This window comes from Epinephelus lanceolatus, chromosome 14 (genome assembly GCF_041903045.1).
Source record: "Epinephelus lanceolatus isolate andai-2023 chromosome 14, ASM4190304v1, whole genome shotgun sequence".
NCBI classification, from domain to species: Eukaryota; Metazoa; Chordata; class Actinopteri; order Perciformes; family Serranidae; genus Epinephelus; species Epinephelus lanceolatus.
The window spans coordinates 41,425,563-41,448,670 of NC_135747.1; the positions used below are offsets into that span (position 1 = coordinate 41,425,563).

The 23,108-nt window shown below is 41.3% G+C and overlaps 2 protein-coding genes across 3 annotated transcripts in view; one reads left to right on the plus strand and one right to left on the minus strand.

Annotated features, from left to right (window-relative positions):
* Positions 1–20,806, minus strand: part of vwa8 (von Willebrand factor A domain containing 8) — a 109,278-nt gene extending 88,472 nt beyond the window's left edge. The window contains exons 1-12 of the mRNA XM_033617201.2: positions 20,549–20,806; positions 18,482–18,559; positions 18,262–18,392; positions 16,242–16,352; positions 4,483–4,650; positions 3,641–3,805; positions 3,307–3,356; positions 3,076–3,184; positions 2,823–2,927; positions 2,560–2,688; positions 764–898; positions 594–671 (exon numbers count right to left, since the gene is read on the minus strand). Of these exons, the coding sequence (XP_033473092.2) occupies positions 594–671; positions 764–898; positions 2,560–2,688; positions 2,823–2,927; positions 3,076–3,184; positions 3,307–3,356; positions 3,641–3,805; positions 4,483–4,650; positions 16,242–16,352; positions 18,262–18,392; positions 18,482–18,559; positions 20,549–20,687 (1,398 nt within the window). The 5' untranslated portion in view covers positions 20,688–20,806. The remainder of the gene's footprint in view (positions 1–593; positions 672–763; positions 899–2,559; positions 2,689–2,822; positions 2,928–3,075; positions 3,185–3,306; positions 3,357–3,640; positions 3,806–4,482; positions 4,651–16,241; positions 16,353–18,261; positions 18,393–18,481; positions 18,560–20,548) is intronic.
* A 1,441-nt stretch (positions 20,807–22,247) lies between these two features.
* Positions 22,248–23,108, plus strand: part of dgkh (diacylglycerol kinase, eta) — a 94,838-nt gene continuing 93,977 nt past the window's right edge. The window contains exon 1 of one of the 2 annotated variants that reach the window (XM_033617360.2): positions 22,248–22,528. In XM_033617360.2, coding sequence (XP_033473251.1) covers positions 22,481–22,528 — 48 coding nt within the window. In that variant the 5' untranslated portion in view covers positions 22,248–22,480. The remainder of the gene's footprint in view (positions 22,529–23,108) is intronic. The other variant, XM_078174726.1, reaches the window with a different exon arrangement.

Here is a 23,108-nt window from a genome sequence, read left to right on the forward strand (position 1 = left end):
TACACTCCGCTCCATTGCACCCATCAATGCTCCAGCACAGTGATGCTTAACTTATGACCCGTGACATGGTGCCAGGCGGCCCCTGAACCCTTTTCTAATTCACAATGAAAATAAATTAATTCACATTGGCAATTGTTTGTACTTTTAATGTAAATAAGGTGGCAGAGTGCAGAAAAAGCATCAAAAATTCACATATTCCGTACCCATGCAGGATGCTGCAGCTGACCCTCATGTCACTTTCAAAAAGTGGCCTCCAGGCAAAGCAAGTTGAGTATCCCTGCTCTAGCATGTTCTCACAATCTCTCACTGATTAACATTAAGGTGAACTGCAATGCAAGAACTCAAGATGGTGCCCCTGCTATAGATCGACCTGTAGCGTTAAATCTTTGGATAATTTTTACCTTATGACCTTTATTTTATGAATCTCTATGACACCTACAGGATGATCTGCCTCTATTGAAGGCGTTTCTGAGATATCGCATTCACGACGATGGGATGGAAGCAGACAGACGGGCTACCCAAAAACATCGTCCCTCCAGCGAGGTACTAAAATCAAGCTATTTGTATCTTATCAAAGACCAGTTTATATTTACCTGGTAGAGCATGACCGGCTCTATACTGTAACCCAGCATCTCCGCGAACTCCCTCGCGATCACTGACTTGCCACAACCCTAGAAAACACAAAATTATTGTTATTGAGACCACAGATCACATCCACCACGTGCACTGCATGTGTGTATACTGTACATCATGTGTTCGCTACCTTGGCTCCTATCAGACATATGTCCTTCACCATGTGCGACTGCATCATCTCAGCCATCAGCTGGGAGTGGCTCGGCGTGCTGATGAAGGTCCCGCTGCTGTTGGGTGGTCGTAGCTCCTTGATGCCTGCTGGGACCTGAAGTTTGACGGAGACAAGAAGAAGTCACGAAAGAGCAACCAAGAGCTCGAAGCTGTGGGAAAATATTCCTTTAAATAATGATTCATGGATAATCAGAATCAATGACGCATGGCTGGGAAAAAAAGCACTGTTTCCACCAACAACACTTTATTATCAAACAATCCATGAGATACACACCACTGTATATTAGAAACTATGCTGTGCATGATGAAAACTTCAAAGAGTTAATAAGGGTGACATCATTTGTTTGGCTGGAAGATCAGCACCACTATTCTTAGAAGTCTGGAATATCTCTGTTCTCCCAAACCCCACACAGTGACTCATTCACAAACACTGTTTTTCATCCAAGAAGAAGAATTAAAGACCGATAAAGACGTTCCCTTCAGAGACTCCTCAGAGCATCAGTCACAGATAAGATGGTCAAGCTACTTACACAGTGCGTCTGTCTGTGTGTGTGTGTGGTCTGTCATGGGACAAAGGGTTCTCTGTGCAGTGTGTGACTCACTTTTGTCGGAAACATGTTTTTAGGTCATAATTTAACGAAGGCCTTGTGGTCTCACTCACAGGGACAGTCGGATAATTTAATCTGATATAAATGAAAAATAAATAATATAATAATTCACAAGATTCTTGTCGAATTTTATGTCTTTGTTATTTATTTATCTATCTGTTTTACGGAGCAAAAAAAAGCAGGTACGTCTCTCGTGCACAAGCATGAGGAAGCCCTGGATCATTACTGCATGCTGGTGATGTAACACACATTCCTGCCACCCACTGGTTTGTGGACTCCTGTTTGGAAGCCTCAGAAGAATTCAGCATTTTGGCCATCACCACCTTGGAGCCAGAAGTGACCATATGTGGACAAGAGGGTGGAGCTATGGAGGAGCGAGGGATGGATTTGACTCACAGACCGTAGCTACACCTTGCAGACAGCCTGTCACTAAATGGCCCCGCCTAAAATATGCTTAACTTTAAGCCTTAATAAAATGCAAACAGGTGAGTTATATAAAAAGTCACTCCCGTACAGTTGTCATGAATGTTGAAATTAGCTTTAGAGAACAAAACTGTTTTTTGTACCAGGCTGTAAACATGTTTATTTCTGCTGTTAAGTTGGACATGTTAACATCGGGGTCCATGAGAATTTACTCTGTTTTGGCACCAGCCTCTAGTGGCCATTAGAGGAACTGCAGTTTTGGCATTTCCATATTGGCTTCATTTTTTTAGCCTTGGAAGTTGCCACTTGCAAGAAACACGGCAATGCACCACCAATAGTAACCACCACAATGGTGCCCACTGGTTTGTGGACTCGTGTTTTAAAGCCTCAACAGAATTTGGCTTTTTCGTCTGTTGCCATCTTGGATTTTTGGAGCCAGAAGTGACCATAATTGGACGAGAGTCTTGGCTTCATTTGTCAGCGTTGGAGGTTGCCGCTTGGAAACAACGGACAAGACTGCAGGATATAACATACAGGATTTAAAGTGCTTACAAGAAAACTCCATAGGGTATCTTTAACAGTGGCAGCAGTACTTTATGTCTTTAATCCACCATCAGAATAAATCATCCCATCCCTCCATACAGGTGTCGTACTTCAGTCTACATGGTCTGCAGACCAGATTGGGGCTTTAGTTTTACACTGTACATAGCCAGTCTACTGGTACCTGAAAGGTGACGTCCTTGTTTGCGACCTTTAATGTGACGTCTGCATGACCTTCAAGATCCTTCGTCCTGGAAACACTCAAAATGGCGCTGGGTGCCGGCTGACGACGACCATCCATAAGCTCAAACCTCTATGAAAGTGTGCCACAAGATGCAAACAGGCCAAAATTAACACCTTTAAATAATGTGTTTTAATTATGTTCAGATCTAAACAAGCATACAGATGACAGTTAGGAGCATTTTGGTGGTTCACATCTTGACTTACACTGAGCACGCCCTCCACAGCGGTGCGCCCATCCTTGCCCAGGATGCTGTTGTAGGGGTAAAGTCTCTGGACAAGCTGCTGGGAAGACAGCATGGGCAAAGCATTCTGCAACAACACAGAAAAAAACAGGCATTGGACACCAGCATTCATGAACCAACAAGGGTCTTTTTTATTTTTAATGCTGGGCTTTCATTTTTCGTTCTCCCTCTCTGAGAGTTAGTGAGAGGAAGACTGCTGGTGCCTGGACTCTCACCAGCACAGTGAGGGCAGGAAGCAAGTTGTCCACAGGGAAGTCAGGAAGGCCAAGGTTGGATGATTCCTGGGAGCACAGCGTTGTGGCTAGTGACAGCAGCTGGGACACCCTGACACACAGGATACAGCAGAATATCGTACATGAAGAAATACTGAGCCTTCAAAGACTGTAAAAGAATACTCATGACTCATAGGAGCCATTTAAAATGTTATAAATTTCCTTTTAATTTACCTTTCTGCAGCGATGTTTGGTCCTACTGTGTACAGCAGCTCCAACTGGTCCTGAAAAGAAAACAATATCACGATGAGCATAGGTGGAGGGCTATACACTGTAAAAAAGTTTAGGGGCAGATAAAAGCAACCTAACTAAAACACAATCACTTTTTGTGCCACCATCCCTAACTAGTGATTACATGTATTTGACACATGAAATAACAGGTACAGCCCTGAATTTCTCACAAGTTACAAAATAAAAAGTCAGTTCATCCAAATTCTAAACACAAACTTCAGCAGTAAAATGATGTCACTTCCACATTTACATATAATCTGTTAATTCCTGGACTGACCTTGAACGGGAGGTAATAGATGTCTCTGGCCTGGAAGCGAGAGCGGAGAGGAGGATCCAACGGGTTGCCCTTGTACTTGGGGACAGGAAGGCCGAGAGCGATGACCCGGAAGTCTTCACTTACACGGACAATCTTCCAGCTGTCCAGCTCCTCTTTGGTGTGCTCCTGCAACACGTCAAGGTACAAAACACTCCAGTGTACAACTATTGTGTGTAACCTGGCAAATTCCTGTCGTCATACCCATTTCATCTTAAAGGAACAGTGTTTTAGATTTAAGGGATTATTGGCATCAAGGGGTGAGGACTGCAGACTGCAATTAACTGAAACTTCTCCTGGTTTGGATTCCTCAAGTATTCATAGTTAAGGAGGTTTTTACTGGAAGCCAAATTATCCACAGAGGTCTCTCTCTGGTAAAAACACGTTAAAAAAAATCTGTCTTTCTGTTCTGTTCTCTGTTTTCGCCAGTTTATCCCCTAAATCCTACACTGGACCTTTATATGTATTTTTTATGCAAACGGCCGAAGCTACACAGCTTCATGTAACAAGTACAGACTCTGAATGCCACACAGTATTTATGGCAAGGGCTTTTTTGTCCACTAAAGATAAGAGGAGCACTGTAGGAGTAGCGTGAAAATTCACTGCTCAAGTGTGAAGATTCAGATAGATGCAGTTCCTTAAACAGCAGTGACCACATTAAGAAATATTCTTAAATGTACACCATGATTCACTGATGAACTCGCAAGTACAGGGGAGTTTTTAATCATTAAATTTAATTTCCCACAGCTTAAAGACCTTCAAACCCTCAAGGGTATTTGACTTTAAGGCGAGTGTGCTGCTCTGACCTGCAGCAACTTGTCGTAACGCTCAGATGACATAAGGAAGCGTCCGTCCTCCAGCTGCATCTCCCTGTTCTCCAGCAGGTTGTTGAGGACAGGCAGGACATTTCTCTCTGCCTTCTCCAGCCCCTCCAGGACCAGGACTCGACCTTGTGTTGCTGCCCTTACAGCGCACTGCAGAAAAACAGAAGAAGTTGAGACTGGTCAGTGAACAATTAGAGAAGCGGGGGAAGATGTTGGCATCAGGAAATGGCTCATTTTAAGGCTAAACCACAACCACGGCAACCAAGTTAACCTCAGGTCAAATCTGCTGCTTCACTTCTCTGACCCTGTGATAATGTTTGCAGTGCGACAAGCATTTATAAAAAGAGCAATCTGACTGTGCATCAGCGCTCTAATGACAAAATGAGTGTGCCATGAAGCCTTTCCTGAGGATGTCCTCAGCTTACTGTGTTCAGAACATCCTCCAAACTTACTCCAAACCAAACTTCAGAAACAGTCTCAGCTGTTTTTAGGAAGGCCTATTTTCTGCCACCAACTGTGGGATAAAAAAACGCACTTGGTCTACTTGGTTTAGTTTCAACAGTGTGTGTGTGTGTGTGTGCATACGTGTGCATGTTTGCGTAGACACGCTTTTCTGCAGAAATCAAAAAGCACGTCTGACGTCAAGAGGCAGGAAACTTTAGCTGTCTGGGTTCACCACAGAGCAAGTGGCCATATAATTAGGTTAACATGTAAATACGTGGCAGGTTGTGTGGGAAGCAGAGCTATAAAACTATAGTGAGTACCAGATGCTCTAAATTTAACTCCTGATCCATTTTCGGCACCAACGCTATAATCAGATAATTGTTAAAAATGTAAGTGACGCAGGACCGCGAGGGAGACGAGGAGGCACAGACAGGCCTTGTTCTCTGCCTCACACTAACTGTGCAAAACATCCCACCACATACTGAGACGCTCTGGGCAAACATTCAGCAGTGAATGTTACAGACAGCTGAATAAACAGAATATTTAAAGTATGAATATGAACTGTGAGAGGTCGACAGTAACAAAAAAAGACCACTGTCTGTATCAGCCCCTGCACTGTCTCTTTAGGATGTATGCAACGTTTAATTGTCAGTCTATAATGCATGCCCTGTGTGGACTCGTCACAATGCCTCTGCACCCAACGCACCTCATTATGAATGATTTATTCTTAATTAGAATCTAGAAGTTTTAAAGGTCCCATATTGTATGAAGTCAGATTTCCATGTTTTTAACTATAAAGCACGCAAAGGTGCCATATAAATACTGTACAAGTATCAAAATGCTCAATCAACACGTAAATGCACACAGTCTGTATTCAGAAACTGTGCCTTTAGACAAGCCGTTAGAACTTCCGTGAAGTTGTGACATCACAACTTTACTTTATAGACTGTTTCAAACTTCACAAATAAACATCCTGAGTGGGTCCCTGACACTGTATCCTAACTGGATGCAAGCTTCCAAACTATTGCGCGTCATTGTGTCACAGCAGACGCTCTCTGTCCACGCAGGATCGTTAAATATGGAACTCCGTCACATCTTGTAAACAAACAAACAACCCAGCAGCTGTGTGTTCAGTTACCACTCAATAGATAAGTGAGTACGTACTTCCTTATTATCTATACTCACAATACTATCACAGGTAACTAATAAGATACAATTGTTGTGGCTCCCATACTACGTCATACCACCATCTCCACTTTGTAAAACATGCTAACTCTGCTGAGCATCCCACACAGTTCTTACCAGACATGTTCATCCTCCTGATGCTCTCCCTCCAGCCAGGTGCCAACTTATTTAGATTTCTGTAGTGAAATGAGGTATCCTGCAGGTAATTCCTCATTTAAACATCGTGAATCAGCTGTTCCATGTTCACTGCGGCGCTGACAAACGTGAGTAACAGAATGAAAATAGAAACTGGGCATCCAAAAAAAGTTCGGCCAAAAATGGCACGCCACATCGCAGGCAGTTAGAACAGTCCAATAAAAAACGATGCAATCAAACTGATTTAGTCGCTGACACTCACTTGCGTCACATCCAGTTTGGACACGGTGTTACTACTTCCTTTTGGAATATCGTGCAGTGTGTGTGAATGACATCAGCTGACAGGTGGACTCAAGCTGTTGCCACGTAATGCAATTCCAGTGAAACGGTCTATAAAGATAGAAAGTGCTGCTGCAGTGCCATTAGAGTCATTTCCCACCACTGAAATGACGGTGCAATGTGCAGATGTGGAACACCAAAGAAACCATTAAAGTATAAAAGGTCATTAAGTCTGTGACAGCATTCGAATTTTGCATTGGAGCCAGAGTTTGGTGTCAGTTTTATTGGAGTTAATGGGACAGGCCCGGCAAATCACTTTGCTGTTCCACCTTTGACTTAAAAAAAATTTCCACCAAAATAAAAAACACATTAAATCATGGTGACATGTGTTTTGTTTTATCTCAATGTGTGCATGTTTTTTTCCCTTGTTATTGGTCTCCAAACAAATCACAGATATCGTTAAAGTCCCTGTTTGATCTAAGATAGCTAACGTTACATCATGATACATAAACAAATGGGGCAGGTCCGACCTGTTATCATTGACCAGACTACAGTTCTAACCACATAAGTCCTTATTGGCTCTGATTATTATTCTGGCTGGACTCCCTGTTATGACCTGTCAGTTTGGTAAATACCTGCCAAACTAGGACTTGACCGTGTGCTATGATGCGTTGCAGTTTGCCTCAGTGATTTACATTCATACCCACGTTAGTCATCTACCATTAATTAGCTAGCTCACATAGACGTCATGACAATGATTAAGCTTGAGACGATTGCGTTTGCCATCACTCACCGACACCAACGCTTCCTGTCCGTTTCTTTTACACCTTTACCACAAGTTTGCTTTCTAACGTTTACGGTCCAAAATGTATGTAATGTAACAGTGATATAGCTGGCTAACATTAGCTAAACAAAGTGCAAATGCTAACTTAGTTCACTGATAAACAAAGTAACGAGTAACGATAAGTGATGAAGGTCCAGATTCATAATAATTTGACAATTACCACCACCTTCCTAACAGATAGGAAACACCATTTGCATTAGCACTCCTGAATATCATCAATTGTTTGAAAGTTGGTTAGCCATTGAAAATCAAATACATACTCATGTATACAATGCTAACAATGACCCTGACCCTAGCTTGCAGCTGGTAGCATTAGCAGGTTTTTGAGATGCAGCTGACAGAGCCATGATCAGTTTGGAGACTAATTACAAGAAAAGCAAGATTTAGATGAAAAGCGTCAGTAAGCATCACATAATGTGTGTTTTTTTAATTGTGTGGAAGCATCTGTAGGTTGAAGGTGACACAAAACAGCTATGATGGGTTTAGGTGGGACTTGCCATGCCCTTATTAACGTCAAAAGAAGTGGCACCAAAGTCTGGCACCGATGCAGAATTCGCGTGCCGTCACTGATGTAATGACTCTTCCTTTTGTTGTAGGTTCCTTGTGGAAGACCTTGACACACAAACCAATCACAGCAGACTAGGGGGCCTTAAAGAGACAGCCCTTAAAATGGACCGTTTCAGACAGAGGGTAAATACAGGTGTGTTAACATTAAGCATGTAAACACGTTCTAGTAGAAAAGAATATTTCCTCAGAGACACTGCTCTCCTTCATGCCTCATATGTACAGTAGGATGTTCTCTGGTGCCATCAGGTCTCTGTGCAGAGACACGTCAGATTACGTGAAAGCATGCGGTCGCCGTTATTTCTGGGTCTGCTGCGGTCACACATCTCTGATGATTAAGAATTGTTCTGTTCCATTTGCACGGCCCAAATACCTGGTTACTGCTGCTATATTCTACAACAAACTGCTCCTGTTTTTACCTCCACACATGTGGTTTAGTGTTAATTCAGCATTAACTGTGCCAGTGACACTCTTTCTCTCTCCAGGCCTGCTCTGCTCCACTTCTTGCACTTGAAGTAATAACTATTATCAAAGAACTCAGTTTTGTTTTAGCTGCATTTATTGGTTTTCTTTTACACTTTTCCTCGGCTGTGCCGCAGTTTTGATGCCGCAGGTTTGCACACAGCACTGAGAGCTTTTGCCCTTAAACGGGATTTCTTTTTTTGGGTGTGTACTTGTTACATGTGACCGACATATTACCTAGAAAGTGCAACCAATTCATTTATTTTAAAAAGAACTGGCTGCGGAGGCTAACCACTGGTTGGCTACACACTGGTTACACTTATTACTGTAATAGAGTCTTCTTTGCAGTGTGGGTTTGAGGTAAGCTGCCTTACATAAGAGCCTGCTAACTGGAGAGAGGTGACTGGAGATGTCAAAAATACAACAAGCATGTGATTACATCCATGTGACTCCATCCTTCATACAAACATGGGGGGAGGTGGAGTAATGCTGGACTGAATGAGCGGAGGGAAAAAAAGACAGAGCGAGAAGTAAAGAGACAGATAGTGAAGTGGAGGGAGAGGATGGGAGGGGAGGAGTAAGCACAGGGACTGACACGTTAAATCTGAATTTAGGGCTTCAAATCAGCACAGGGCCCTGAGGAATACTTGGATGTTCTAGTTAACGCACAAGCACACACCTCCTACGATACCAAACTATTCTCAAAGAGAAAAAGCTCACCGATTTACACCCACACGTCTTCAGTCCCTCAGGCGATACTGTAAGTGTACATATACTCACGTACCAACACACACAAAAATCAACTTCATCCTCAACAAGTTTTGTCCAACACACCGACTCATAAACCGGCACGTGCCAAATCACGCTGCCCACATTTCAATGGACAATACAAGATTCTTTCAGATTCAAGGAAGAGCAAAAATAAGCCGTTACACCTGTTTGTACCACCAAAATATGCTGTGTCTATTTATGAGCTGTTTCCATGGAAACACCTGTTTTCATGTTGATGAGAAGGTGGGAGGCGGATGATCCTTTGGGAAGTGGAGGGGTTGGCTTGCTTTACTTATTGTAGGAAACAGAGAGTGTGTTAAGAAGCCTTGGTTGATACGTTACTGTGCCATCGGTCAATGTCAGCAACTGATCTGTGCTGCGCATGTGCAACACTCAACAGAGGTGAGAAGGAGGTGAGATGGCTATTTCGTTAGCTACATAGATGTACAAAGAGAACTGCATACAGTGTTGGAAGCAGGGCCCCGTTCATTCCTATGTAAATTGCTCAAAGGCAGCAGAATTAATCAGAGCATTTGTATCAAACGCTACGTGTTTGTGCACACGTCCACTCTTTGGCCCTGTTTTCCTAACGTGCTAAATCAGAAGGTCATGCAACTTCATAACGCCACCACACCTGGGTGTCATGGGAGTGGTGCAGCAGTGGCACGCATGCAGAGCAGGTGTGAAAGGGGCTGGATTTGTGTTTTATTTTTATTTTTAAAAAGCAATAACTCTGTACTGGCCGATCAAATCAGGACACCAGTGCATCATTGCCGTGATATACAAAGAAACATGGCACAAACTCTGCACTGTATATGGCCACTGATGGTGGATGTGTGTTATCACTGCTCTTTCGTTCAGTATAGGGGTGAATTATACTACTGAACTATCGGATTGGTTTCAATTTGAATGATAATTTGAGCAGTGTTGAGCACCGGATTTCAAGACAGCACTTCAAGACAGACTATGAGGTCACATCGATGGCACAGCTCTCTGGAGTAATGTAAACTAGTGTAATGAATCATGAAGTAATGAACTACATTATGCTGCTGCAGCAAAAGCTACATTTGCTTTACAAAGATGTCACTGCATGGAAAACACAGCTGCAGCTAATGGTATAGAGAATCTATCTTCGTCACTCTCTCTATAGAGTTCCTGTCATCTCTCAACTGTCACTGTCCAACAAAGGCACATCTAATTAACGTAGAGTAAAGCGGTTAAGCACGTATTGACAAGAGTCAATATTATTGCAAATGTTTGTTTAGAGGCACACCTGATCAAACTTTCCTCCTATTATTGCACGCAGGTGTGTGTGACACCTGAGCGTCGTCTGGTATACGTGCAGGAAAGCAGAACTATTGTTATGCTGCTTGTCGTCTCTTTCCTAATGTAAGTCTATGGTAAAGAGGTTTATTGGGGACCAATGGCACCACATGATGGACCTGGAAGTTGTAGTTACACAGTTTGGCCACTATGTCAAATTGGCTTCAACGTTGAGTGCACCTCCTAGAGGCCTGGTTAGCTACGACCATCAACAGCTCCGTAAAAAAACAATGTGTTTAACTCAGAATGTTAAGACTTTTTTAAAACTGTTTTAATGTTTTTTGGATGCATTCTGATGAGGTAAATGATATGAGCACGAACAGATAAAGTCAATATTGATGCAAATGTTTGTTTAGAGGCACACCTGATCAAACTTTACCCCTATTATTTCACCCAACAGTGGGTGACACCTGAGCATTGTCTGGTATATGTGTAGAGAAGTAGAACTGTTGTTAGCTGTTGAGCAAAGAGGGTCACACCTTTTTAAAGTGGGAATTCTGCCACTGTCAATTTAACTTCTGAAATAAACAAGACAAATGTTTTTCCAAAGGTTTAATACGTTAAAACGAGATGTTGTTCCAGACGGTCTTTGAGTTGCTTCACTAATTTGGACAAGTTTTAATGTTTTCCAGTTGAGAGTATCACAAAAATCCAGCAGTGTTTAATATGTACACTGACTTTTTAATATATTTTTTTAAATTTCGAGCGTGAAGACAGCTCCCTCTCACAACATGCCAAGAATTAGTCTGTAGTTTGGAGCTGGAACGAATGATTCAGACAACAATCACACGTGCAGATAGATGAAGCCAATATCGCAGGATGTCATCAAGGTACATATATGTAGGCAGTTTGTCAAATGAATCTATTGCTAGCTGATAAATAGTCCCAAATAGACCATCATTTTTAGATTTGAGACTTTTGCATGATTGATACACAGAGCTAAGCATCCCTTTTCTTAAAAATAAAATTAACTCTAAACTATACTTGATAAAAATTACTGCTGTTTTCAATAAGTTCTCAAATTCCTCTTCTAATCCAGTTGGCATGAAAAATATTCAGTCTGGCTTTTTCTCTGAAGATATTTTGTCACAGAAAGTCAAGCACAGGCGTAAATAATACAGTGAATGAGGGCTGAATTCCATTTAGCTGCTTCACTTTCAGGTTTCTGGCATTATGCATGTCGGCTCACTGACGCACTGTAATGGCTTTCTGGGGCCACTTTAATTCAGGGGTCGGCAACCTTTACCAGCTAAAGAGACACTTTGACCAAAAATAATTCTTAAAAAGTTGGTCTGGAGCCGCAGAACATATTTGAGCCTCATAATTACGGTGACACGACCCAGTAAGTCTAAATTAGGCTATCAGCGTTACTAATAGGTCAAATGTTCTGCCACAAGGTAGCTACTCTGCAGTGGGCAGATTTTGTGCCTTAAACTTTGCAGAATTAGTAGTGAAAACAAATGAATCTGTCATCACACTTAATGCTTTATTTTTCACTAATACTTTTCCTTCTTTGGATTTGAAATCCACAGATAGCCGAGCTAACGAGACTCAAGACTTGCCACTGCTACTGAGGTTTGGCAGAATGTAGAGGAAAAGGTGCCAGGCCATAGATGCATGATGCACATTTTAGTTGATGAAATGTTAAAACTTTCTTTTGTTTGGTGTACAGCCTACACATTTTACAATTGGAGAACGTAAAAATTCATTTTCCATGTGATCAAAGCCACAGTGAGCCAATGGAGAGGGGCTAAAGAGCCTCATGTGGCTCCAGAGCTCCAGAGCTGCCTCCCCTTGCTTTAATTGTACAGAGCCAGGCTAATGTTATTAATGTTATTAATGTTATAAGCAGCACCTATGTTTTCCAGGTCAAAATGTCTGCTGTGGGAAAGGCTTGCAGAGAAAGTGTTTGTTTGCCAAGTTGCAACGGTTTCTTAACCAAACAAAGATGGCGGGTAAATTAACATCATACAATATGCGTATTAGGGGCTGTGGCTCAGGAGGTGGAGCGGCTCCTCCAGTCCACATGTCGTGCCAGTTGTGAGTGTGTGTAAATGGTTACTTGAGTAGCAAGTGGCACCTTGTAATGTAGCCTCGGCCACCAGAGTTTGAATGGGTGAATATAAGTGGTTGGAAGGATAAAAAGGAGCTATGTGAACGCAAGTCCATTTACACCAGTTATTTTGTGGGCTGTAATGTTTTTTAACACCATGATGCCAATCATGCAGGATGTAATCAAGGTACATTTGTAGGCAGTGAGTCTAATTATGTGGTGCCTACAAAATGTCACTGCAAACCCTGCAGATAGAACATATACTGTACCTGCTCTATCGCTTTGGATTGTAAAGTCAATAAATATCCTTTTCAACAGTCATGGGCTGGTTTGGTTTGGTTTGGGCCGTCAGCCCAGCACAGCAGGGATTTGCATTTCCATTATAACAGGGCTATCTACGTGAAGGTGTGTCTTAAACTGATGAATGAATCCGCGTTTCACGTTTTCCTACCATCCATAAATTTCAAAATGTTTAGCTCCTTTAATGAGCTCCTTGAATGTAGTTTCATCGTCCATCCAGAAGTGCGTCTTCTGCTTCACGGTTGCCATGGTGTTTGTTGTTCCAGGAGTTACTGCACTGCTGCTACGTCATCTCTTTCTTCTTCCAAGTGAAAGCCCACGAAAGAAAAAGTGGTGCATGCACAGAACGCAGAGGCCGACTAAGTGGATACGTACAGCAATAGTTCGACTTTCAATCGAATTGTCTAGGTGTGTTAGTCGAGCTACGGATAGTCCATTTCAGTTGGACTAAGCCAATAATTCAATTTTCCCAAGCTGCATGTACTGTACTGAGTGAGACATCACCGCGACCCGTCTGAGAGCAGGCAGCCCGACTTTTGGACCCACTATGAAGAGGGTCCATCTCCAGCGTGGCATGGCACAACATGGCACATCTAAACTGACTATGGAAACACAGATCAGCTTTACATGGCTTTACTCGGCACAGCCAAGAATGACGATGGAAAAAGGGTATAAAATGATTATTCTTTCTCAAAAAGACCTATTTATAAATTAGACTGTAATGTGCTGAAGATAGAATTAAAAGCTTTCTGTCTCTGAGTCTAATGAAGTGTGTCCGTTTCCATTTGTTAAGAATAAAAAATGCATTTCAGGAAAAAAAAAAAGCTCCTTTAATCACAGAAAAAATAACGTCATTATTTTACATTTGAAAAAATGTATATAACAGTAATACAGGTGATTACATTCAACATAAAGGTATTTGTGTTTTCCTGGAGGCGTCTATATGAATTCATCTTTACACACAAAAGGTTGGGCTAGCTTTTGAAAAACTGCAGTGTCAGTGTTTCCCTGTCTGGAACTCTTCCATTCATTTAAGTAGGAGGAATATCACTGTGAGCCATACGACTATCAGATCAAAAGAATCAGCTGGAGCCAAAGAAAACTGCCACATCAGCAGGGTGACGGCTTTAATTCTTCATCTGCACTGGCACATAAATAAGCCCCTTTACTTTGTATTAAATTATAAAACCACTCAGAGAATTAACAGCTGAGGTGCAGCGCGGGCCGATAAACAAGTAAACACAGTACAGTCAGCAGTAAACACTTTCTTCTCATCACCGATGATGCATCCACTGAGAAATCTTTACCTATACATGTGGTACATATCTATTCAGTCACCACTATACTACTGAAGAAAAGTGGCGTGACACTCGACAGGAGCTGAACTCGCTCCCAGCTTCAGTCTAATTATAAGAACCTCACTAATGAGTTTTCCTCTTCCAGAAGAAGATTTGTGAGTAAAGTCTACAAGATAAATGTGCTGAGAATAAAAAACAAACTTCACTGTTTCCATGGAGTTTTATGTTTGAACTGTTACACAACCGATTTATTTTTTACACCGATGGAGCCATGTGCTAATTAGCCGTGTGGATAATGACATGACTGAGTAAATGTTAATTATCTCAGCTTATCATCATTTGTCACTGCCGGCTCCTTGAAGCCCGATGACAGGGTTTAATGATCAGGCTTATGTGGATTTTTATTTTTTTTATTTTTTTCAGTACGCCTGAGAAATGAATGGAGATGAATGGAGAACAGAAAGTTCTCCTTAGAGAAACCAGCCTGGGTAATGAGGATCTGCTGGTCTCCATGGTTACTTGACTTACAAAGTCAACAGTGTGCGGGGGTGTACGTTTGCATTAAGCCTGATCAATCAGAAAGTGGCTCGGAGAGGAACAGAACGGTTTATTATGTGAACTGTGTCTGTCTGTGTGCTTCAGAGAAAACTAAAGAGAATAGAGCACGCTCAGTTACTGTTTCACCTTTAGAGAAAATGGTGTTGGTCATATCAGTTCCTCTGTTACACAGACCCTCACACAATCCAGCCCAACCAGATTATAGCTAAAGAAAAAGAAAACTACATCAACTATTGGACATCTACCACAAAAACCCAAAACAAACTTCAATGCTATTTGGCCCTAAACAGACAGAACATGACGGCAAACTATCTGACCGCTGTGACGGATCAGAAAGTGAGAAAGATACTGACTTTGTACAGACTCAGTGATCACAGCATGGACATAGAGACTGGCAGACACAGGCAGACCTGGCTGCCCAGAGAAGCTCTGTCCTCAGAGACAAGGAGACAGAGCAACATATGAAGACATCAGAATAAAGTTCTTTACAAAAATTAAATGTTAACTCAAAGATTTTAATTCACACTCTGACCAAACTAAAATGCAGCATCTTGGAGAAAGTAGTGTCAGTGCCACAGATGCAGTAAGACATGTCAATGCAATCTCATCACAGATCACACTCTGCCTCTTTATTTATGCTAGGGCTGCAACTAACTATTATTTTCATTGTCAACTAATCTGTCGATTATTTCTTTGATTAGTCGACTAATCATTTTATCGAAAAATGCGTTAAAACGCTGAAGAATGTCGGTCTGTCTCTCCCAAACCCCAAAATGATGTCATCTAATGTGTCACTCACGCCAAAGGGTTTTAGTTCACTGTCATGGGAGAGTGTGTAAAACTGCCAATATTTGAATGCAAGAAGTTGCAATAAGAGTATTTTGGGTACTTTTATAGTACTTTTCTATGAAAAATGACTTAAACCGATTAGTTGACTGCTAAAATAGTCACTGATTATTTTAATAGTCGATTAGTCATCAATTAGTCGAGTAATCGTTGCAGCCCTAATTTACTCCTTCATGTATTTATTTTTTTTCCTTTAAAATTGTCTATGCATTTGTAATATTACATAGTTGTTAACTGGTTTAGAATTTTCACTGTCTTAAATTGTAACTGTGCTTTGGCAACACATAAGACATGTCATGCCAATAAAGCTTATTAAATTGAACTGAATTGACATTTAGCCAGAACCTGATGTTTGTGACTTTAAACACAGAAACATTATAAAAAATGAAAGAATGTGTGTAGAGACGAGTGTAAACCCAATGTCAGGTCTAAAATGAGAAATGATCTTTTAGTAAAACCATCTCAGTTTGTTGTATTGAGCTGAAAACAAGCCATGAATACGTGTAAATGAGATTCATGTTCATGTTTTCTTCTGTTCCCTATTTGTCCTTTGTGCACTCCCTCTGCTGCTGCTGTGCCAAACACTAAACGGCTAGTGAGGCAAACAATCTGGAGGAGTGAATTTACAGTGTACAGTGTATAAATCAGAAGAAAATCTAAAAGCACAGAGTGGCTTTACCTGGTCGATGTAGAAGGCCGTCCCTGAGCGGATCTCTCTCCTCTGCTTGAGGTCAGTCTCTGTGGTGTCCCTGGACAGGGCGACATACTCGACTTCCCGCCTGGTCAGCTCCTGGACAACAATGAGGGAAAACTTTAGCACTTCAGAAACCCAAGAAAAGTTTCAGGCTTTTTTTTTGGCACAATAAAAATATGAACTTAAACAGAAACAACATATTTTAGGGATCCCGTTGTGAGAAAAGTCAATGTAAAAATAAGAGTGGGACTTTGTCCAAAAAAATAATTTAAAATCTGCATTTCAAGAGTTCAAAGTGAGAGCTGTGTCTGCATACTAGGTGGATATTGGTGTGATATTAATGGACAGGATCTCAAGGTGTAGGTCTGGTTTGGGGACCTCAGAATTTCGTCTCTGCTTTTTGCAGACGATGTGGTTCTGTTGGCTTCATCACACCGTGACCTCCAGCATGACCTGAGGTGGTTTGCAGCCAGGTGTAAAGCAGTCAGGATGAGACTTGATGATGATGATGATGATGATGAGATAAGGTCACAGTTATCTCCTGGAAAACAGTGGATTGCCCCTTGGTAGTATAAAGTTAAAATCCCACTGATTGTCACACACCTGAGTATGTGAAATTTGTTCTCCGCATTTGACCCATCCCCTGAGGGAGCGGTGAGCAGCAGCGGTGCTGCGCTCGGGAATGTGGTGATCTAACCCCCCAGTTCCAACCCCTGTGCTGAGTGGGGAGGCAATGGGTCCCATTTTTATAGTCTTTGGTATGATCGAACCCACGACCTCCCAGTCCAGCTCAGTGGCCTAGTGGTAGAGTATAGTATATATAGTAGAGTAGTATATCACGGTCTTGTTTGCCCCGAGAAAATGGAGTGTGAGATGGCTGGGTGGTTTGATGAGGAACTAAACCTGTATTGACTTTAAATTGATCAATTGTGGTTCAGTCTTCCTTTGGTAAAAAAAAAAAAAAAAACCCAGTCCATTAACATTGCACATTTGGAGTGTTTCCGACCGCGTTATGCATTAGTAATGTGAAAATGAAAGTAGTGCACTTTATGGTCACTGTCTGCATCTATTACTACAACCTAATGTGTGCAGAATCTCATTAAGGCCTATTTGACTGTGAGAAGAAACCAGAGCCAGTGTTTCCTCTAGGATTTTTTCCAGCAGCGGGGGTGGCGGGGTAAGGGGGTGAGAGCCCCCCCCCCCCCCCCCCTTCCCGTTTGGATGTGAAATACGAAAGTGTTTGATTCTGATAAACCGCATGTTTGAATGTTGTTTCTGTGTCAGACTGTCTCTGTCTCTCTTTTTCTCTTTCTGTCTCTCTCTCTCTGAAACATTGATATTGATATTATAAGTTATCTTCAGCTAATAAAATCTACCTTTTTCTTTTCTCTGGTTCGCTGCCCTATTCTTCAAGACGACAGACTCTGACCTGGTGCTCCAGTGATGATGTCACTTTCAAGATCCCGCGAATAGCGTTAATTCCAATAGGAGCCGTGCCGCTGCTGCTAAATGAATGTAGCGGAAACACTGAGAGCACTTAAAGGTTCATAATGTGCCTGTCAGTAAAAATGAGTGTCAGTAAGTTATCTTGCTTGTTCCTCAATGATTTTCAAAAGTGTATTATGGAAGAATTTTGCCAGTACAGCCAGTACAAATGTTCGTAGGTGGGTTGGTTCCAGTGATGAATTAATTCACGCTGCTGCTGAAACACGCAACAAAATAAATACGATGAGAGGCATTTTCACTGCTTTAGGTTGTGCCAACATTAGGCATAGTGAGAGTCAGAAAGAGAGCCATAGGTAAGTCCGCTGTAACAGTTTTCAAAAGCAGAGTATGGTCCTTGACGTCATGTCACATTGCCAGACTTTGGCTTGTGCTAAAACAACACCCCTGGGTACTGGGTTTGTCATAGTTATTTTACAAATACCTCAATACACATTAGGGTTTCCACATGCTGTCGTTTCACAGCTTATCAGTGTGTGTGCACGCGTGTGTGTGTACTCACCAAGTACTGCATAGCTATGGATCGTCTCAGAGGTCCTGGGGGACCAATGAGAAACACATCCTGTCCCAAAAGGTCTTTCTGCATAATCCATCGTAGGTGCTGAGCCACTGTCTGCGGAAACGAGTCTGAAACTAGAAAGTAACTTTTGTTTTATCTTTTGCCACTTTACTTCTCTCAATTCATGCAGACATATATGTTGTACATAGAGAAAATGCCTTACTGTGTTTGACAGGAACAAGCTCTGGATTCCGGGGTGTTTTGAGTTTGTAAGAGATCTTTCCGATCGTCACTGTGTCACCTGCAAACATCACAGTAGCACATTTTAACACAGAGACAATCAGGACAGTGCAATAACAGTTTCTACTGATATTTAACTTTTATTGGTGTCAGCCACGGCGCACACCTTTGACACAGTAACAATAGAGAGACACAGGTGACTACTTGCTTCCTAGCTACTAAATAGTCCTGGTTTGTGCCTCTACTGTAACCACATTTTTTTAGCTAATACATGTTTGCATTGATGGATTTTCTTAACAAAATGAAACCCCCTTATGTGATAAACTAACTGCTGTTTTGGGTGAATTTTGAATTCCTAAAGCAGTCTTCCAATCCACTTGGCAGAGAAAATATTCAGTTTGCTGTGTAGCTGGCCTCTTAGAAGACATTCTGTCACAGTAAGACAAGCACAGGTGTAAATATTAAAATAAATGATGGCTGAATTCCACGTCCGTGTTTCTGTTTCAGGATCATGTCCTGTTACTGCGCATGATGGCTCATTCTCAGGGGAGAATTTGGCTGCTCACAATAGTCTTTTCTTGTAAATCAGCTTCTTCTTGAAATATACTAAGACAGGTAAAAATACAAGACTTAAGTTACGGTGTGGGTAATATCAATAAAAGTAGTTATAAATAAATAAATATTTGATTTAATAAAAGACAGCAGCAAACAGATATGTCTTTAACCTTGATTTAAAAGACGTGAGAGTTGGTGCAGACATGCAGTTTGTACCAGATACGTGGTGCATAAAAACTATACGCTGCCTCTCTATGTTCAGTCTATAAGATCTTAAATTGAGTTGCACGATAATATTGTCACATCATCGGTATCTGCAGATATTGACTTTGCGTATGCATGCATTATATGATGTTAATTCCACTACAGAAGAGGCTTGATTATCACTAAAATTAGGTGTGGGAAGAAGTGGATATATCAATACCAGTATCAGTTATCAGTCAAATAACTTGTTACACATGGCATATCGGATAACTGGCAAAAAACAATCCAATATCATGCATCCCCAGATCTTAAATTAAGACTGGGCTGAGACAAGAGGAACGCTTTTTCTCAGGAGATGAATTCAGAGGTAGTCAAAAATGTCCAGAATCTCATATTGAAGTTTTACTGAGCTAAGTTATGTTGAGGAGAAACAGACAGAACAAATCCAGTTTCCCTTCCCTCTGAGTCGTCACACTATCCTGGCTATGTTGGGCACCCTTTAACTAAACAGAGCCATCTTTACTGTTAGACTTTACACCAACATGTCTGCTGTGAAAAAGGCCTGCAGAGAAACTGTCTGTTTGCAGAGATGCAACGGTTTCTTAGCCAAACAAAGATGGCAGCCTGGGTAACATCTGCTGGCTCTTATGGTACATCCTGAGATTATATTGTGCATCACTGCTGTACATTTAAAGTATGTAATAATATCAATTGAAATGAATAAACATTAATGGTCCTGACAATTAAAAAAGTTTCAGTGATACAACTGATGTGTCTTTTGGCTGCCATCTTGCTGCCATGTGTAAAATATCCTCTTGTGTTATTACACAGCCTACATAGTTTTTCAAAGTTTGGTTTGTCTGTTTGGAGAAATAACATGCATAAAGTATGCGTCTTAAATGTGACGTTAGCTAAAAATCTAAGAATACGTTTCAAATAAAAAGTTTATCGTTAATTAACTGTTAAAACTGGAGCCAGCTGCTAACATGACATGACACAGCTAATTACCTGGTTTTAACCTTTAACCTACTGACGTTAGCTAGCGTTAGATAAATGTTTCTAACAGGCTACATGCTAACACTTATCTAGTAGTTGTAAACCAACATTTTGTCACCAGCTGTCTAAAGTAGCTTAGCTAACATTTGGTAACAGCTAATTATTTATTATCTATGCAGCTAGCAGCGTTACTATAGGCAACGTATACACGTCTGTGACGGCAGGTTAACTCTTTCCTAATGAAAACCATGTTAAACACAGTGTTGGCCCACGCTGGTTCAGACAGGTAGCTCACCTGAGGATGTGTTGAGCAGTCTGACCTCATGTGTTCTCCACACCCAGCCGTCTCTTCCCAGAACAGCACCCAGAATATTCCGCATTCTCCTGGCAGCCACGGCCGCTGCGGTGCCGCTACATAAGATCTGAGAGTGCATATTTAAAACTATAATGTCGTCATAGAAAGCATAATCTAAAATAAAGTCCACGAGCCCGGTGTCAAGCTGTGTCCTGACCGGCCTTCTTCACATTTCATAACATCTGTCAGCTCATTTTAAAGGAGTCGGAAGATAATAAGAGACGGACCGCTGGGTCCGGGGCTTAATGCTTCCGTAGTGGTTTCACGTTTTTTTTTGTTCCGTTCCGCCGTAAAATTTACAACGTAAATAACATCGAAATGCGACTTTATCAGTTGTTGTGGTGCTAAATCATGGTGAATAAAATAAAGGAATACATATTTTATGTAATTAAGATATAACCTGGCCTTTCTGTCCATCTACATGGCTTCAAATACTCCGTGGTAATTTTAGAAGTAATATTGAATATTTGGGTAAGAACACATTTTTGATTACATTGTGACATTGTGTCAGTGTATTTTTGTCTTTGAATTTTTTTTAAATTTGTGTCTGTTTTTGTAACATGTAGCCCATGTGTGTAATTTTGATCAGAGTGGTCTAAAAAATAAAATTAAAAAATAATAAGAATAACTAAAAAAGAACAAAAAACAACAACTAAAAGGTTGTGTTATGCCCAGAAAAATTGGGGTGGTAATAATAATATTTATATAGGCCTATATCTGTGTCCTCAATAACGTCATTAATTATTTATTTGTTTATTTCATTTTATTTTATTCTATTCTATTTTGTTTCGTTTCATTTCATTTCATTATTTTATTTCATTTCATTTCATTTTATTTTATTTCATTTCAAGAGGGGTGATGGGTGCAAGGGTGATACTCAAAACTCACAGCATACATTAAATCTCATACATACTTACATACAAGCCCGCTCACTTGGGAGCAACATAATGTGTAATGAAGACAACAAACAATAAAACTCTTGATACAAGGAAAAAAATATTATTGAATCCCACTTTTCTGTTTCTCTCTTCGCAAACCTCTTTTCTCAGTAGCCAACATCTGTTAAATCTATAACTGACAGCACATTATGAGACTAAGTCCAAACCTATTTATCTCGTGATTCATAAAAAAGAGGAAAAAATAAATAAAATGAAAATAATAACATTAAATAAAATTTATTTATTGTCTTTTTTGGCATTCATCGTGCGTCACCCCTTTGCTACTGTTATCATGTGTCTTTATGGGACAGCAAGTGTCAGCCTACTTTACAAAAACTAAACTACAGCCACATTAACACTCAAAATAATTGTCAAAATAATGAATAGCCTCTTCGTGCGTCTTTGAGTTCAAAGAGAGGAGAGTTTTTAAATCAAATGACATGATGAATAGAGCGAATTTAGAAAATTAGGAAAATCAATGATCTCATAAATTGGATTAGGAAATACCGAATTCCTAAGTGGGTGACGTCACACACACACACACACACACACACACACACGCACGCACACACAGGCTGGAGTTGCGCGCGTGTGCGGTCCCCGCCGGCCTCTGACAAACCGTGCCGAGCGCCGCGCGCGTTTAAGCGGGTTTGACATTTATCACGTGGAGCGCTGATAAGCTCGGCCCCTCTCCGGAGCCGAGCGGAGGGAGCAGAGCAGGCAGGAGGAGAGAGCGGCGCTGGTGGAGGAGGAGGTGGAGTGGTGTGGTGTGGTGGTGTGTGTGGTGGTAGTGGAGGGACGACGCGGAGAATTAAATCCCATCTATTCAGTGCGCATATGAGTGGCGTAAAGGCAGCGAGGCAGGTTGTGAATCCCTCCACCTTTCCCTGACTCGTTTCTTTTCTCCCCGGAGCGGACACAGAGGTCTGGGACTATGGAGGATGTCTACCATTACACCCGCAGCCCTGCCTGGGAGGAACTGGTTAGTAACATCCAACACTGGAGACTTTTTTTCCTTAATCGCTCCATTTTACTACGAGGAGTCTGCTCAGTTTCTCCACAGAAAAACCAACTAGACCTCTGATTTTAAAACACTCGTGGGTTTATTAACCTTTATACTGACTTTATGTCAAACTTTGGAGGTGTTTCATCCTCTTTTATAGCCGCGTGCTCGTGAAGCTTTCCTTTTATTGTCGGCATTTGTACAGTGGGCTACACTTCTAAAGACAGTTTAAATTGTATTTCAGAAGGTTTCAATTTCTTTGAGTTTTGGTTCTGGTAAAAACAAAGTGAAAGTATTAAAATGTGTAGGTGTCTGTAGAGAAATGACGCGTATTTGGATTCCTTGGATTTTATGGACAATACTTCGCGTTTATTCCCAGATGAAAGAGCGCGGAGACTTCGCTCCACTTCTCCAAACCGAGGGGAGGTTTTTGTGTCTCAGATATTCCTCCTTGAGGAATCCAATCATGGCCACTGCGTGAAATTTAATTTAACTCTGTCATGGCAAATTAATGCATTCATTCAGCTGCATCTGAACCAGCAGACACAGTCAGCTGTAA